General features: G+C 34.6%; 1 protein-coding gene across 1 annotated transcript; it reads right to left on the bottom strand.

The window, feature by feature from the left end:
- Positions 1-1913: 1913 nt before the first annotated feature.
- Positions 1914-16972, bottom strand: LOC106768181 (brefeldin A-inhibited guanine nucleotide-exchange protein 5). The gene is made up of 33 exons (XM_014653174.1): positions 16541-16972; positions 16248-16320; positions 15844-16072; positions 15631-15752; positions 15490-15548; positions 13972-14029; positions 13809-13893; positions 13518-13721; positions 13386-13444; positions 13228-13297; positions 13082-13150; positions 11386-11508; positions 11255-11308; positions 11070-11158; positions 10859-10955; positions 10653-10751; positions 10364-10555; positions 10134-10244; positions 9868-10052; positions 8737-9360; positions 8123-8540; positions 7493-7732; positions 7274-7397; positions 7045-7193; positions 6249-6605; positions 5847-6013; positions 5503-5765; positions 5042-5214; positions 4851-4964; positions 4366-4502; positions 3942-4263; positions 3054-3149; positions 1914-2351 (listed from the first exon to the last, which is right to left on the bottom strand). The coding sequence occupies exons 1-33, from the start codon at positions 16650-16652 to the stop codon at positions 2289-2291; spliced, it is 5337 nt and encodes a 1778-aa protein (XP_014508660.1). The 5' UTR covers positions 16653-16972; the 3' UTR covers positions 1914-2288.
- Positions 16973-18212: the final 1240 nt, after the last annotated feature.

Here is an 18212-nt window from a genome sequence, read left to right on the forward strand (position 1 = left end):
CCTTTTATTCAATAGAAAGTTACGTAAAGAATTGCATTTAGAGTAAACAAAGCACTGGATTCCTAAACTCATTGTGTGACACCAAGCCAAAGCATAACCCTTTTCTTCTTTTTCTTGGTAGCAGAGGGAGAACAATCTAGGAAAGAAAGGTAGAATCAGACTAAAAAGCAAAGTTTTTTTTTTTTTTTTAATTCTAAAACATATTCCCTACTGGGTTTTTGGATTGTCTATGAATCTTTATTGGATTGTCTATTATTTTTTTTAATTCTAAAACATATTTCGTATCTCCTTTTAGTTGGAGAAGTTGGGACTTAGATTGCGTGATTAAGCCAGCAGTTAGGGGTTAAGGCAAGTGTCCTGTCTGTCTCAGTGTAGAAATTGTCATCCAAGTTCCAAGATGTGGCTTTTACTTCCTGCACCACCACAATTTCCTTGCAAAACCTCACAAATTTTCAAAATAACATTTTATCTTTTGTAAAAGTGACTTTTAGATTATCTATTTAGAAAATTTCCAAGAACAAGCTTTCCAGAAAAAAAAAAAAAACTCAGAATATCAGAATTTCTGAAATGTATTTTAGGATATGGTTTTTAAAAATAAGACTTCTGGAACAAATGTTCCAAGATTTTTAGGGCTTATTTATTTTTCACCATAAAAATGAATTAGTCCTTAAATTTCCTTTATTTAAATTCCAATGCTACACATTGAAATATCTTTCGAATTTTCATCAAATATCTAATTACCAAACTTAAAAATTTACCATATATTCCTAAATCATTGGAACCCTATTATTACTCAATCATAAACTATCCAATTAAAGACATTGAGAGGACACTTAAATATTTAAATAATATATTGAAACGTATAGACTAATCGTGTTTAATAAATCTGTTATGCCGAAGGCAAGACATGGGTTTGTTTTTCTTACGACGTGACATCTGAGGTTCTTCATGCATCCCATAAAATTTTTTTGCACTTTATTATTTTGGATTTTATTTCCAAGATTTATTAAATCGATTCCAGAAACACTTTTCTGGAAGACAGTCACCCCTCTTAAAACGTTTTGAAAATTGATTTAGTATATTTCAAAGTATAAAATCCGAAATAATGAAATACAGGGAAAATTACAATAGGGTGGAGGAAACAATTGCGCTCATCTGACTTGTTTAGTTACAAAGTTCACACTTGCAACTATAAATTAACAGAGTCATTAAAAAGCAAAGATAAAATAAAGAAATAATTGCCATGTGTATCAATAAGCCATTGCTTGCGGTATTTCCAAAATACTAATTGCACCTTAACAATAACAGGAAAAAGACTTATTTTTCATCACTGCCGCTACTTTCATTGTTGCCTTGCCGATATACCCGTGCTGCAGAGAAAGAAGAAAAGAGAAAATATGAAAGAAAAAATGTCTTCTTTCAAAATGCATTTCATTTCAAAATGTATTTCATTTATTGTGAAGAGTTCTTTCCAGAACACAATTCATGTATTCTGATTTTTTTTTTTCAAAACAGAGATATTCTACAAAAATTCTTTTCAAAAAGTATTATGTGCATCTAGGAAAGTTTGTTTCTGAGATTTTATTCCAAAATACATTTCATGCATTTCAAATATTTCATTTCAAAAATTTGATTATGAAAATCTAAATCTGGAAATCTTATTCCAAAAACTCCAAAAGTTTGTTTCGGAAAGCTTCCAAAACATGTAATCCGAAAGTAATTTTGTTTGTTAGAGAATAAAATGAACATTTTAGAAATTTAAGAGGATGAAAAAAAAAAAAAACTGAGGGTGCAAGTAAAAGCCGGATATATATTTTCATAAAATGAGCCGAGGTTCAGCATCCTTAGACTTTAAGTCCGCTTCAACAATTAACAGCAGAAGTGTAAGATCCAAAGGCCCGAGGCTGAACATGTCACCAAAAAGGCCATTTCTTTCATTTTAGTCTGTACCTCTCATCGTGAAAGACAACAAGGGTTTCACATGCTATTCATATATTATCATACAACAAAAGACTCATACGAAACCTCACTCAGAGCTTTCACCTATTATCCAAATACTGCACAAACAAATTGAGCTGAATGCAAACGAATAGTGGGAGACGTCAGATGAAACCAAAATTACATTTCTATTGCCTTTCTACAAAACTGTTGGTACAAGCACAAAAATTTCCATAAGAAGATTAATACAAAAAAATGCTATCATATTTCTTTCCAAGCCATCTAAAACTGATATCGGGGCAATGCCCTGAAATTTATATGAGAACCCTAACAACGGCATTATAAGATGGTTATGGTAAAAGAGGTTTCAATTGTGCTTGGAATAAATCACCAAGAGCTCCCCGAACATCCATCTGTTCAAAACAAAGGATTATCAGTTCAACACACAAGGTTTCCTTTCTTAAAAACACCCATCAGCAGTGCTCGGAATAAATCACCAAGAGCTCCCCTCAACATTTACTTAAAAGTAATAACGGTATTGGGGTATTTTTCTTGAAATGAATAACACGAAAAATGAGATGTCATGTAGAGTTTTCTTGCACGGAATGACCAAAATGTAGTATAATTTTCTTTTCCTGGACAAGTAATGAAACAAAGAGCGATACCATGTATAGACCAAATATATCATTGTTATAACTTAATTAGATAAAATGGATAGATTCGTAACAAGTTTGCAATGCCATATGAAGATCAAATTATATGGATTTTATGTGCTAGGCTAAACCAAAATAGATTGTCCGGTGCAAGAACCATATTAGCTATAGAAACAAAATAATGACCAAAAGACATACACCTAAATGGAGCCAAACAATGATGTTTCCATCTCTAATTTTCAGATCAATACTTGTGAGATTTAAAATATTTAATGAAATCCTATTAAACTATTCTATTTTCATTGACGCAAGCATATATTGCGAACACAACCAATTAATGACATAGGAAACATACATATAGCAGCAGCTGAAGAATCAAAAAAATAATTTTATGCAAAAAAATAATTATCAACACAATCAATCAAAAAGCAGCCTTGAATAATTGTAGAAACAAGAAATTACCTGGTCACAGCAAACAAGTTTTGTTAGCAAAGGGTATAATTCCCTTAGATGTCTTCTAAAAATCATATTGTTCATAAAACTCATGCTTTGAAGCACCTACAAAGTAAATAAATAATTTATTAGCGCATAAATGAACACATAAAACATAAGTTGCAATGAATATCATCCAACTATATTGAAAAGCAAGCAGATAAAAACTCTAGCGGAGTACCCCTTTAATTGATTGTGTTATAGAAAAAAGAAACTAAAAAAAGGGAAATACAGGCTGGGGTCAGGTATTCAAAACATTTGAAAAATAATAAGTGTGGAAAAAAAAAAACTGAAAAAAATAAGAAGAAAACAAAGAACGCAGAACATCCAACCAGTCTTTTTATATAGGACATGGAAAATCCCTTAAAACAAGTATGGGCGGAGCATCTTTGATTATAAAGCTGCAAGTTTTTTAAAGAAGCAATACTTTCCAATTAAGACAGACAAGTTGAGACTTGAGAAATTTTACTTCTTATAATACGGAAAGAGGACCTGGGACTTTTTTATGATATTTGATACCAAAATCAATCTACAAAATACATCATTTCAACAAATACTATTTTTAGTTAAGGGTTTGGTATATGCAGGTTATGCCATCCACAAGCAAGCTCCACATCATGGTAATTCGGCTATTCATAAACAATAGAAACTTAAAACTGGTGATGATATCTCGTTCACTAAGTATATTATAAAACACTCTATATAGATATTTAATAACTTGAAAAAAAAATTATTTACACCATCGTCTGCAATATTTGAAATATGCACTAATCGAGAAGTATACGACTGGCAACACTATAACACTGAATAGAAGGCAAGTCAACTTTCATACATTATCATGAAGAATAAACTTCTAACCTTAACAATGATGGGAGCACGCAGTTCTAAGACTCGATGAATATCCATGTTATTGGCTTCTCCTGTACTTGACTGGAGATCAGATGCCTCCCTGAGCACTTGTTCACAGAAAGAGACCAGCTTCTCCTCAGCTAACCTTTCAAACTTCTGTTCTGCATCAAGATCTAGAGCAATACTCGAGCCATTAACTTCTGTAGAGTCTGCATCTTGAAATCCATCAGATTCTGCCTCTTTGGTTTCGAAGCAAGTAGTTGCTTTTTGTAAGATTTCGAGATATATGCCAGTACCAGCTAACTCCTGACGAAGAAGATTTATTGGAGGCCTATCCAAGAAAACTTTAGTGATGCTTGAAGTCCTCCATTCCAATGTCAACCAATTCCACCAGAACAAAAATAAGACAATTAGATATTGAATTTTGCATTACCTTTCATCAGGAATTTGGTGCATACGAGTTCTAAGATTGGTGGATGAGTTATATGACGCAGCAAACTCCAACACAGACAGCAAAATATCCATTATAGAAACCTTCTGCTGTGCTTTTAACTTAGCCCAATATTTCTTCTGCAAATAATTAGAAAAACATAGCTGTAAGAAGATACCATCTTATAATCAAACTCCTCATCAAGAAATTTTTGGCTAGAAGGTGATGTATTCCAAACTCAATCCACCACCAAGTCTTTAAACAGATGGATCTCAAATTACATTCTCAGTCTATTCCTCGTATATGTACAGTGTGAAAGAGGTACTTCCTCAAACGGACAATTTTCCAAGACCTTAATGTGAGGAGAAAAACGAGGGAAAACCTTCCCCTTATCTCCTATACAGAATCTAAGCCGTCAAATAACACAAATTTAAGGGAACCCCAAAAAATATGAGATCTGAACAAAGAAAAGAAATAAACACACAGACCTGAATACCATCAATAGCACCAAGAAGTAATAACTGTGTAATGCACTTTCCCCTGACAGTTGCCATGAAAGGACTCTCCTCATTCTTGGTATCTGGCTCTACAGTATCAGCAACCTAAAACAGAGTGATATAAGAGATGTATTCAGAGGATAATAAAGGTCAATTAACAGGGCACTAAAGAAACACTATACCTTAACTGGAGATGATGGTTGAGAAGCATCAGATATATGGCTTTTAGTTTTTGTAATATTTCGAAGGAAGAGATTTTCCACATTTCCCATAATCCGTTGACCCAAGGTTTGACTCCGCTGGAAACCTCCCCCATCTGCAGTTTTGGGAGTTCTTCCTGATGGAGATGGAAGACCTACAATAATAAACAATTCCTTAGTGGTGTCAACCAAATTGATTTGCTCTTCAGTATCAATTAATGCCTAATTCATTCTTCATTTTTCCAATTTAATATAGCTTCTAAGGCCCCAACCATGAGATTTGGGGATTTTGAATAAGATATTTCACTTTTTTTTTAACAAGGTAACTTTGACAAATCTTTTGATAACTGATATCACTTCTCACTTTTGTGCCTGACAAGAGCATGCTTTCACACACACCAAACTAAAAAGAAACTTAAAAAAAAAAAAAACAAAAAACTAACCTTCAGACTGATCTACGTTGGTTTGTGATACAGAATCTTCAACTTCATCAGCATTTGTATTTGAGGATGCCAAGGGGGATAATTTCCCATTACTATTGACATTAAGTTGATGATCAGCCATTACCTCATTGTCAACAGACCTGATGGCACCACTGTCCCCTGGGTTGCCTTCAGAATCACTAATAAGGCTTCCAGGGTTTCTCAGATTTTCAAAAGTTAATGCATTAAGCAGCTCTAAAGGTTGTGTAGCATATGAAGCATCTCTGGAAATCAATATTAAATAGATGTTTTATAGTTGATATTAACTAAAACGGAGGTTCAGAAAATAGAAAAAAAAAATGCACCTTATGCTTTTAAGTAAAGTATCCCAGTCAGTGGCACTGAATTGGTGTCCCCCGACTTCAATGAGATGCGCCAGAGCACCAAGAGATATAGAGACCACTGTTTGATCTGTTTTTTTAGCACAATCTAACAGCAGACCCAATAGTGGAGGCAACATAAAACAAACCTCCTGGAAGCAAGATTCCTCATGAGTAACTCTTTTGATATTTAACAGAAATCATATAAATTCTGAACCTGAATTTCATACATATTTATAACATAACAAAAGCGTCTAATCCAATAAACTAACAAAGTCAACATGGGCAACTTTTCGTCAAAAACAATAACACCATGTTTGCTAACTTTTGTTGAGAAATGTTCACATGCATGCTTGTTTAAGTTACAAGAATAGACAAGTTCACTACCTTATAGAATGTGTTGAAAAGGTTGCATAGCAGCTGAAGCGAATGTATGCTTGTTTCACGAAACCAATCATCATCGGTGGAAGTAAAACCCTCTTTTCCAGCATGTCTCACGTGATCAAAAATTGGAAATAGAACTCGATGAAAAATACTCTCCCAAAATGATGTGGAGAACTTGCTACCTCTTTCATTCAATAAATCAAACAAGACTTCAAGAGCACAACTTCTGACCTCTGGCCTTTGGTCTGAGGTTAGATCAGACAAACCAGCCAGCATTGGGAACCAATAATGCTCAGTTACTTCCAAAGTCGATTCCAAATTAGCATTAATGGGCATTAAAGCACCTCCAGGAATAAGGCCCTTAAGCAAAAAACAATTAAAACCACTTAAAGGAGGGATGTCAATGCAAAGAAAGAACAAACTTATTGACAGTAAAAATAAATAAACAGTTTACAAATCCTTAAACAATGTACATTTAATTACACATTACTCAAAATCATGAGCTAAGTTAGCATGCTCCCTTTTTTCCTAGATTTCTGTTTTGAACATTACATATCAGTGCAATACGGATTGAACATTTGAAAAAATGATTTTAAAACAGTTTAGCTTCCAACACTGTACATCTCTGTACTGAGATATCAAACCCTCATAAAAACAAATAGATTGCAGACAACTCTAGTGGGCAAAAGTTACTGGACTTATTTGTTTACTATTAATGTGTGTGTGCATACATTCTTTTTTGTGGTGTGTGAAGCCTTCAAATTAAGAAAAGCAATTTCCTAAAGATAACTCGGCAAACCTCTGCAAGACGGTCCTCACAGATCCGCAGGAGTGCAATAGCCTTCAAACTAATGCGATGTGAACTTTTGTTGTTGGCAAATCTAATCAGACAATTCACGCAATCCATGAAACAGTCCCCTACTACTTGATCAAAGTGTTCTAAGATGACTGTAAAATTTCAACGTGTTAGATACACCATAATTGCAATTGTAGACTGCAATGACACAATCAAAGAATATCATTCCTACCCTGCTCAACATTTTCAAATGCACTCTCCACAATTGATTCTAATTCATCATCTGCAGAAGCTGTAAATATCATAAATACACTACGCCACCCAGACTTTATGCTCCCAACCTTAGATTTTATCATCTGAAATAGGCAAAAGTTCCAGCTGAACTTCTGTAAATGTATCCAATGATATTAAGCTCAAATGCGAGAAGAATAAGAAATTAAGCCTACAACACCTGGACGATGCAGTCAACAATTAGCCTCCTTTGGGATTCACTTGGACTATTTCGCATAAGAACAACAAATGGTTTGAGAATATCATTTTGAAATGAAAACTTGGCCAGTTCAGCACGCTCCAAATACTTTATACTAAGCTGTCTTAGAGAATCTATTGCATACATAGCAATTTTCTCATCATGATGACTCCCTGCTGATATGAAGTGATTTGCTAGAACAGTCCAGATTCTAGCCCAGACCTTAAAAACATAACAATTAGAGCTTAGAAATGAATTCAGGGAAGCATCAAAAGACAATATCATACATGGGATTGAAGGACAGAATAGTTCAACAATTAAGGGAATAAAACCAAAGCTTGAGAAAAATGACACCTTAAAATGATTCCTCTCTAGTCAGTAATTATCAAAGCATTTATACACGTACAGATATGTGCATTATTTATATATGCATAAACTAAATTCAATTATTCAATTTCCTCAAGGAAACAATGCATTCAAAAAAAGATAACAATAAAAAAACGTCTAATAACTCAAAAAATGAAGTGAGCATAAAAAACTGCCAAAGGTAAGACATGAAACACTAAAATGATGAATAAAAACTGTGCAACTGACAGTTGATAAAAGATATACCATACGTATGCGAGCCATATTGTAATAACTAATTTCAACAAGCTTCTGCAAGCTGAAGACACGAGCTGGAGTTTGTTTTAGCTCTTCAGCTGATACACCACAAAGAGCAGTGAAGAATTCCACAACTGAATCACTAGGTAGTTTGACACTATTCATAAAAACTTGTTCAGCAGGTTTCCCAGCTAATTCTCTCAGAGATTGAACAACAGCATCCTTGGAGATTTGATTTGACCCATGCATAACAGTAGCAGAAATTGAAGGAGTTGATGTTATAAATTCAAGGCGAGAAACACATTCTAGAACTGCATTCCATGTGTCTTGAAGAGCATTCATATCTGAATCACACAGGATCAACAATGTGCGCAAAGCTTCCACATTTTTGCTACGCATTTCCTTGGGGGCATGCAAGAAAGTAAACCTGAGGTGTCAAAAAAGAAACTAAATGAACCTGGTCAACAGTACGAAACATCAAAGTTTCCAATCAGTATTCCCGTGCACAATGCACCATCTTTCCCTAGCATGTCAAAATAAAGAAAAAAAACAGATGACTTGTAATAATCAAGGCAACACTTTTTTGGAGATGGAAGATGACGGTGGGATCATGGAATCTATACCTGACGAGAGATGTTAGAAATGCATATCGCATGGTATCCATGCCAAGCACAAACGTAATATGTATGCCAGCTTTAAATCCCTCCATCAACAAAACAACTCGAGGCTTGTTATCGCCTTCCTCCATTGTTACAGAAAATGTAGCAAGCAAAGGCCACCCAACAGCTTCAACCATGGGCCTTACAAGTTCAATCTGCTGGGCAGTGTAGAAAACTCCTCTTTTCACCCCTTTATTCCTGAATATAGCTTGTGTTTTCTTAATAATGGCCTCACTTTCAGACTTGGCATCACCGGATGACTTTCCTTTAGGGAGTGCCAGATTAAGAATACTGACAAGCCGTCCTTCTTCACCATCAGGCTTCTGTCTGCTGCTTTTTCCAATTAAAGATGTGTCATCTTTCATTTTAATCTCCTCTTTGACAATAGAATCATAGATCTCTTCCAGTAGTTCTCTAGGAGCACATTCATCTGGATCATCCCTAGCATTCATGCGAACAAAGTCTGACTTGGCCATCTTGGGCCACACCATGGGATTATGAGCATCAGTATTTAACATAATAACAGCATAAGCTAGCACATATGCAGTATCTGCATTTTTGAAAAGGCCTGGATTGTCTGCACAGTATCTGTATAGACAACATGCACAAAAGATATAAACTATTGGTACAGGTAAAAGGTGTCAAGCCAATGAAATATAAAGTATAAGACACAATATACATACAACAGTCTTGATCATGGACCAATTGGAATGAATCATTATAACATGACAATCAACCAAGATTTGACATCTCGCAAAACACCAAAACTTCTTAACCTCAGTCCACATGAAGAATAACAAATAGAACTATCAAAGTTTTCCTTTCTTCCCACTAGTTAGGTTCAAGGAAACCAATAACTGACAAGCACACTGTTTAAGCAAATGACCTGTTGATAAAACTCTTAAAAAGCAAGAATGACGATGAATAATTATTGTGCAAATATCATCTACAATATCCAGCACTCAAGGAGATTCCAACACAGATGCATAAATGGATACATCTAATTGTTCAATCACAGTTCTACAGATAGGAAACCGATCACCACTCAGGAAAGGAGATATGGAGGGAATTTGCATGTACGAAAAACACCATTACCTCTCTGCAAACTTTTCCATGATCCGATCTATCTTTTGAGCTTCCCCAGGAAGTCGAAATCCTTTAAGAAACTCCCTGATTGCAGTATCAAATTTCAATCCAGAAAATTTCATTGAATCTACATAGGCATGCATCACGGCAAGGGGGAACTCTTCATGTTGACCTAAATAGTCACCAATTGTAGCCTGAAAACAAAGAACACTTACATATTCCAGAACAAATTTAGATGCAATGGTAGATAAAATATAGTAGTGAAGAGTCACGACCTTATCCAAACTTGGAGTGTTTTTCAAAAATTGAGCAACTGAAGCAGGTGTGTTTTCCACCAATTTGTTTGATATTAGATACTCCACCCCCTTCATTGGTTTTCTGTTGAACTAAAAGATTATTAAAACTGTAAGTCAGCCCCCAACCATAACTTGATCATTATGCAAAAGAAGGTTAAGACAAATTTCCCCTTCCCTGTTAAAATACTTAAAGAGTGCATGATATATACCTCAGCAATTGCAGCCTCCAACGTGGATTTATGAGCCTTAGCCTTCTCAAAATCACTAGTCACATCTTCCCTGACTCTTATTTCAGAAGAATCTTCAGCTGAGATCCCTTCTTGCTGATTAATCTTTAACTTTTCCAAATCCCTATGAGATTGCTCCCAATCCACCAGAGATTTAAGCACACTCACAAGACCCTGAGGAAGACCAAAAATGGGATCAATCACCAACTTTAATAAAAAAAATGTCCATTCAATAAATTAATGATTTCTAAAAGAAAACAACTAAACCTACTTGAAGTGACGAGCCTTTAATTGAAGCTGTCTGAGAAACAACAACTGAATTTGGATCAGCATTTAGAGTCCCTTGAGCTATTTTGGATAGAGTAGTAACCTACACATTGGTTTAGAACATAAAAGATTTTTATATTTATCAAAGAGGAAATAACTAATTTACATGCTGTCTATAATGCCATGATATACTGTTTAGTAAGATTATACCATTCGTTCAAACAAGTTTGGCGCCTCAAGATCACAATCATAATTCACAAAGATGTCAACAAGCATCTGTGGATCCTTACATACTTTCTCTAACATCCTGCAAACCATACTAAACCAAATTACTAAGGAAAGGGGATGACAATGAACACAACAAAACAGTTTATTGACATAATACTAGTAATTTTTTAATCAACTAGGGCGAACATTATACCGAAGAACACTGAGTTTTTGGTTGACAGGAAATTCCAAACCATCCAGTGGTCTAAGAACAATCAAAGGAAAGAAGATCCCTATTTCCCCCTGGAAACAAAATAGTGGAAAACCAAATGAGACATCAAATTAACATTATTTCCCTGTGGAGAAGCTTCCACAAACTCTGCAGAATAACATGCATACTTTGAGACTCTCCCTGAATCGCAATAACAGCACCAAGAATATTCCAGTTGCGTACTGCCAAGAAAGAATATCGATATTAAAATTTACACACAGATGCCTTCACAAAGATGGATAATGTTGTTCAAAAAAACCTGAAATATGACAGGGGATTGTGAAACTGAAGCTCGTAACAGTGCATATGAAAGATATGCCTTCACTGAATCAATAAAATGGAAGTTCTTTGTAAATGAATGGCTGACTCCCTCCAACAAACCCTGAAAAATAACATAACAAACATGTGACAGTGAACAGTCAAAATAGTAGTTTGCAGAGAAAGAAAACTTGAATGGGTGGAAGAGCAAGGATGAAATATTTGCTCCTATCCTATCTACTCCCACATAATGCTACAGTCTAGCCTAATGGGAAGAACTAAAAATTACATTAATCAGCAATAGGAAAATAGTTCTTCATGTAATTGATTATAAACAAAACATTTCTTAAACCAACGGTACAACAGCAGTAGTCGGTAGTTGTAGTGAGTTTTTTATTTTTTCAGAGCTTTACAAAACCTTGATCCGCTGAATAATTGAGGCATATTTTGTATTCCTAGCCTTTTTTTCGTATTTTGTCCTTCATTTTGAATTTCCTCTCGAAGGAATCATTTTGTGGCTAGTGGGATTCATTCACATGGAAACTTTCTTATAATCTTTAATTCATGAAAAACTAAAGTAATTACTAAATATTCAATATTACAAGGTTACTTGCACATGCATGCAGTCACCGTTTCCAACCCCTGAAATTTCTATAACCGGAGTACAAGACTGCACTCTCCTTTAACCACATATTTCTGGTTTTAACTTTAATGAATAATATAATTTACTGAAAGAATCCAAAATAAAAATTATGTACGTATTTATCATGGGGGTGAAGAAATCAACTAGCAACAATGTTTGGTCGAATAATGTTATGAAAGTGGCTTTTGGGAAAAGTCAAGAAGACCAGCTGGTTAATGAACAAGATCAAGGCTCAGAAGGTGTATACAGTATATCTGAAGATATAAACGAGGGAAATGAAGAAGCTAGGAACACTTGCTAATTTGGCAAGTTAGTTCTGTACCTATGCTGGAACGGGTTTAGGAGACTATAATTACACTAGGGAAAGGAGGAGATAAATATTTATATGTAAATTAGTTAACACTGACTATTCATTAATACTAATTTATTTTCTTTTATAAAAGGTCTCGCTCTAACAAGGATTGCAGTGATAACAGTTCCATGAAGAGGTTCAAACTAGTCCAATGCAATCCATGTGGACTAACGTTTCCCATAATCAAAATCATATGCTAGCAAACCACTTCAATCTGTGATTGTCTTAGACTTAGTCACCGAGTTACACAATATACGAAAACTAGTATCTACAATTTCATTTAAGAGAAAGATGGGACATCTCAAAGAGTGATAAAGAAGAGCAAGATGTAATCCCTCCCTAAGGCTCAGCATTAAATAATAAACATCAACAGCAAAAAAAATTATTATAAATTTTATTTCCTTGTGTTGGAGTGCAATAGAAAAACGCTGGAGTAATTCTTAGGTTTTGTTAGGCAATTATTTAGGTAGTTCACTCAGTTTCTAACAATTAAATGCACAATTCTAGATCTTAACCAAGGGTAACATCTTTGAGTGAAACCAAGTCAGCCACATAAAATATAAGTACCAGGAACCAGCAGGTCAGCCCATAATTAATAAAGCAAATAATTACTTCTGCACGACTACCAGTAACATAATATTCCAATGCATTATTATTCACCTATTAACTAACAAGTAATAGAAGCTGAAATCACTGTATGACCTGAAGAAGCTCAAGAGACAATATCCTTGTCTTGGTTGTAACTTCGTCATTATCTTCCTTCATACCCATCTGCAAAATTTAAAGTGTGAACTATAGTTAATGTGCAGAAGTAACCACCATGTTCTTGTTAAAGTGAGACAACCAACCTTGCAAAGAGTGCGGAATACCAGCAAAGCATCGCGTTGTACTATGCCCATGCTCTCCAAATCAATCCCACTTTACAGAAGATAAATAGTTAAGCTCCTATTCAGAGTAAAACACAAATGCATATCCCAAAGAACAATATCATATTCATGTTTTATACCGTGTTATCTTTTTACCATCTTCTGTATGCACAGCCTTATCCAGTACTGCTTCTAAGCCCTATACAAGACATACAATATTGTCATAATACGGGCATGCTAGGGTTTCAAACATAGCTACACAATTGATTTACCTTGATATCAGCACCCCCAGCAAGATTTTGAATTTCCTCAAGAGATGTTGGAGATGCATCCTTGGCTTGAGTAAGTGCATCACCTAAACTCATTTCTTTTTCGTTTGAGTCTCCAGTTGAAGATTCATCAGATTTTGGGTTCAAATTCTCAGCTGAAGCTGCCTTTGATATTGTTTGGCCCCCAGAAACAGATGGAGCTTCAACCTGGAAATTTTGATGGGCACTTAAAAATCATTTACTACAAGAGACATAAGCCAAATATGCACTTAATGAGAATTTTAGAAGCCCCACCGGATCAGTTTCCATTCTTCTGAAAATGATGCTGATCATCTGTGTCAGCATTGCCTTTGATGTTGCTTGGTTTACAGGGCTCTTGCTACAATTCCAAAACAATGAATCTCAGTACTATAGATTATCAATAACAAGCCTTGAAGACAAAGGAAATGATTAATACCTATTGAGAGCAATATTGTAGCATACTCTGATAACTCCCAGTAGAGGTTCGCCATGTACTGAATAATGTAAATAAGTATTCAAAAATACAAAAAAAATAAAATTAAACATATTTAAAACAAGGAAATATATCAATGCAATAAAAATTTTCTGGTAGCACAAGGTGATTTTCTAATCACAGCACCAATATAAACGACCAATGCTGACATGGTGAAAGGACAGCAAAAGCACAACAAATATATGCAAGACAGTAAAATTAATTTGTATACAAACATTGGTCTAAGCCTCAAATTGTACAAATGTTTCAATAATGCATGAAAGAAAGCAAGTGTATTAGTATTTTGGTCCTTTCCATTAATGAAATTTGTATTTATCCCCTCCTTCACGCAACAGTTTAGCTTCTTTAGTCATTCCTAATTGGAGCGCCCCAACTTCCAATATTAACTAAAAAAAGAAGTATAATAATATGAAGAGAATCTAGTCAAACAAAAAGCACAACAAATATATGCAAGATAGTAAAATTAATTTGTATACAAGCATTGGTCTAAGCCTCAGATTGTACAAATGTTTCAATAATGCATGAAAGAAAGCAAGTGTATTAGTATTTTGGTCCTTTCCATTAATGAAATTTCTATTTATCCCCTCCTTGACACAACAGTTTAGCTTCTTTAGTCATGCCTAATTGGAGCGCCCCAATTTCCAATATTAACTAAAAAAAGAGGTATAATAATATGAAGAGAATCTAGTCAAACAAAAACCTACACACAAGCAGCAGAATGCTGAAGCTAGAATCATAAATGGGCATAAACAGACCTAGCTCATTAAACTATTCAAGCTCATTATTCAAACAAGTCAACCCATCAATAATTACATGGGCAACTTGACATCTTAACAACTATTGTCAACATTCAATTGCAACTAAAACCCCAGTTTATAATTCTAAAACGTATGGTAAAGGAAAGAAAAAGACCTCCAAAATAGAGACATTTTTCCCAAATTGTCTTTCTCAACAAGAGAAACATTTTCTAAGGTAGAGACACCAATGGTCAAAAGGAAGTGAATTGAGAACATACATCCAAGACAAAACAAAAAGTAGATTCAAATCCAAATTCTACACAAAAACCCGAATAACTTCCTTAGAAAAGAAAGAAGCATTATATAACAAATAATAGGGAGAAAATTAAATTGCACACTTTCGCTTGAATAAAATTGCAGCCAAACAAAAATAAGTCATTCAGATAGATTACATCCAAAACTAAGATCATGTTGAGCCTACTTGGGTACATTACCATTGTTTTCCAACAATATCTGCTATGGTCATAACATGTAAATTAATCTCCTTTAGCTAAAACCTTCTTCTAAGCTTTAAATAACATTAGGTTAATCATTTAAAGTACATGTAAGGATTTCTTTTGTCGTTTAACACACACGATAGAATTTTGAAGATACCTTGTTCAGCATATTATCAGCAGACATACATAACGAAACAATACATTCTTTCCTATTACAGTAAACATACCTCTGAATTTTGTAGAAGCCACAGCAGTCAGAAGAACCTTCAGCACTTGGAGAATGGTACTGCATCACGATTCTTAAAAATGAATAGGTGTTACAGGAAGTATACATCAAGTAACAATAATATGCATAGTGATTTGCATACCTGTCAGGTGATGAATTGTCAACACAACTGCAAACCATGTTTAGAATGTCTGTAAACAATGGGACATTTTTACCACCCTCTAACCCAGGATCTCCCTCCAAATGGTCATACGCAATAAGTTTCTGTATAAAGATTAATTAGTCCGAGCAAGTAATCAATTTAGTATGAACAACGGCGATAACAACTGTCAATTAGTGCCAAGAAGGTATGTACATGAAGACAATCCAAAGCTGATTCAAGGATTTTCAAGCTCTTAGTCTCAAATGCAAGACGAAGTGGATTTAAAACAATTTCTGCATCATCTCCTTCAAGTGTATTCCCGGCACTAGCCAGGACAACATTAATGTTTCCAGTCTTAGGCCTGTCGTCTGAAGCATGCTCAGCCTTCTGTGACTGATCTGCTTCTGTCCTAGTTGCCACTCCATCATCAGTCTCGTTCGAACTAGTGAAAAACAACATAATTAAAATATTAAAACCAAAAGCTCGATCCCACTTTCGCCAAATAAGAACTATTACCCACTTTCCATAAACAGATTTATCAAACGTCCATACACAATATTCCAAAACGCATCAATAACATTCTATCTATCATTAATGTTTATTCCGAAACATCTCACCTGCCAGATTCAGCTGAGGGCGCAGCTTGATTGACCTCGCTCTGCTTTTTCTGGCCGGCCTCTTTCGTGATATCTATACAATTAAAGAGCAGACACCAAACATAACTAAATAATCAACGACATAGCCATTTACCGGTATCATGGTAACTAGACGAACTAAATAATCAATGCGAGGAGTCGAACATTGGAACCGGATAATTATCTTATCTAAATGGAAAAGAAAAACAAAGAAAAGGGATTAAAGGCCTTATATAGCGAAGAAAGAAGTGAAAACAGGGATCTAGGGTTGAAACCTGTGTAATTCTGGATAGCTTTCTGGAGTTCGGGAAACTTCTTGCCATAACACTCCTTGAGCATAGAATCGAATGCTCTAGTGACGAAACCCCCGGCTGCACCTCCCGCCATTTCCTCTCACTCTAATTGCTCTGCGGCCAGGCGCGTTTCTCAACGGAGTCACGGATCCCAGACGGCGTGCAATTCGGAATCGGAATGCAGGCGAATCGAATTGAAGATCATCCGAAATCGCAAACGAGATCGTTCAGTCTCGAGGAATGCGAGTTGTCCGGCGGCGATGGAATTGGATACCGGAGAGGGAGAGGGAAGAGGAAATGGAGCTGCAAAGAGTATGGGGAAGAGACAGAGATCTGAGAAATGGAAAGAAAGAAAGGCGTAGATCTGTCTTAAATGTTTTGTGTCTGTTTTGGTCTCGCACTGCCAAAACAATACTATTCCAACCATGTTTCCCCAAGTTGAATTAGCTCAATTTCAGAAGATACAGGGGCAACTTTGCAATATTAATTTTGTTTTTCCCCCTTTTCTTTCTTTTTTTGGTCTAGTCTCATGCTTTGCTTTTTGGGCTAAAGTTGGATTAAGAGAAATTACAGGCGAGTGCTTTTCACACCGTGGTTACTGTCTGCACCTCCATAGATGTTGAAAAGACAAAATGGTCCTTATTTGTATCTACCCATAACCTTTTGTCATATCATCTCCTATATCCTTCTTTTTTCCTCTACCGAATTGCTTAAACCATCGCAACCTCTTGTTGTTGCCACCCACATTGATGATGTTTGCCATGTTGAGTAGTCAAGTTCTTTTCTTATTTCGAATTATTGTTGTATACGATATATTTTAGACTTTTTTGTCCATAAAATTTCTAGATTATAGAGTGCAGGGTCATTCCCAAATTTGTAATATATAAAGTTTCATAATTTACTTACATTTTAAAGTATGTAATAAAAAATACTTCTAATTAAAGATAAGCATAATTAATTATGTTTTTTCTTTCTTTTAAACTCGTAATTGATTATTCATGACTTCATAATTTATTATGATATGCTTTATTTTCCTTCAATCAATTAGGATGTTTTGCATGGAGCAATTGAATTGGATTTAGATTTTTTTTTTCATAGGTAATTAACTAGGCTTTATTTCTTTGTTTTGCTTGCATGAGTATAAAAAATCATGAAAGGCTTTGTTTGAAGGTTGGTGGTGGAGCGTTTTTAAGTATACTTATTGTGGTTTTGGTGATGGTTGCAAGGGTTTTAAAAGCGAACTTATTACTTGTAGTATTATTGATCGTCACTAAATAATACTCTTAATACTCTTTCAAATTATTATTACACTTTTCCTTTGTTAGCATTTTCAACTATGTGATATAAGTTTGTGTTTGCTATGGTTTATATATATATATATATATATATATATATATATATATATATATATATATATATATATATATATATATATAATGTACGTGTGGATCAATTTTATTTATTTTTAAGGTAACAAAATATTTAAATTATGAACTTAGATGTTTTGTTATATATGATATGAAAAATATAGGGTAAAAGTGGACAACAAAATTACGACAAATATACTTAATTGTTTTTTTTAAATATATAACAAATTATAGGTAGCTAAAACATTGGAATTTGAATTAATTTATATAAATTCAATTTGAATAAT

Source organism: Vigna radiata, chromosome 7, assembly GCF_000741045.1.
Source record: "Vigna radiata var. radiata cultivar VC1973A chromosome 7, Vradiata_ver6, whole genome shotgun sequence".
Lineage (NCBI taxonomy): Eukaryota > Viridiplantae > Streptophyta > Magnoliopsida > Fabales > Fabaceae > Vigna > Vigna radiata.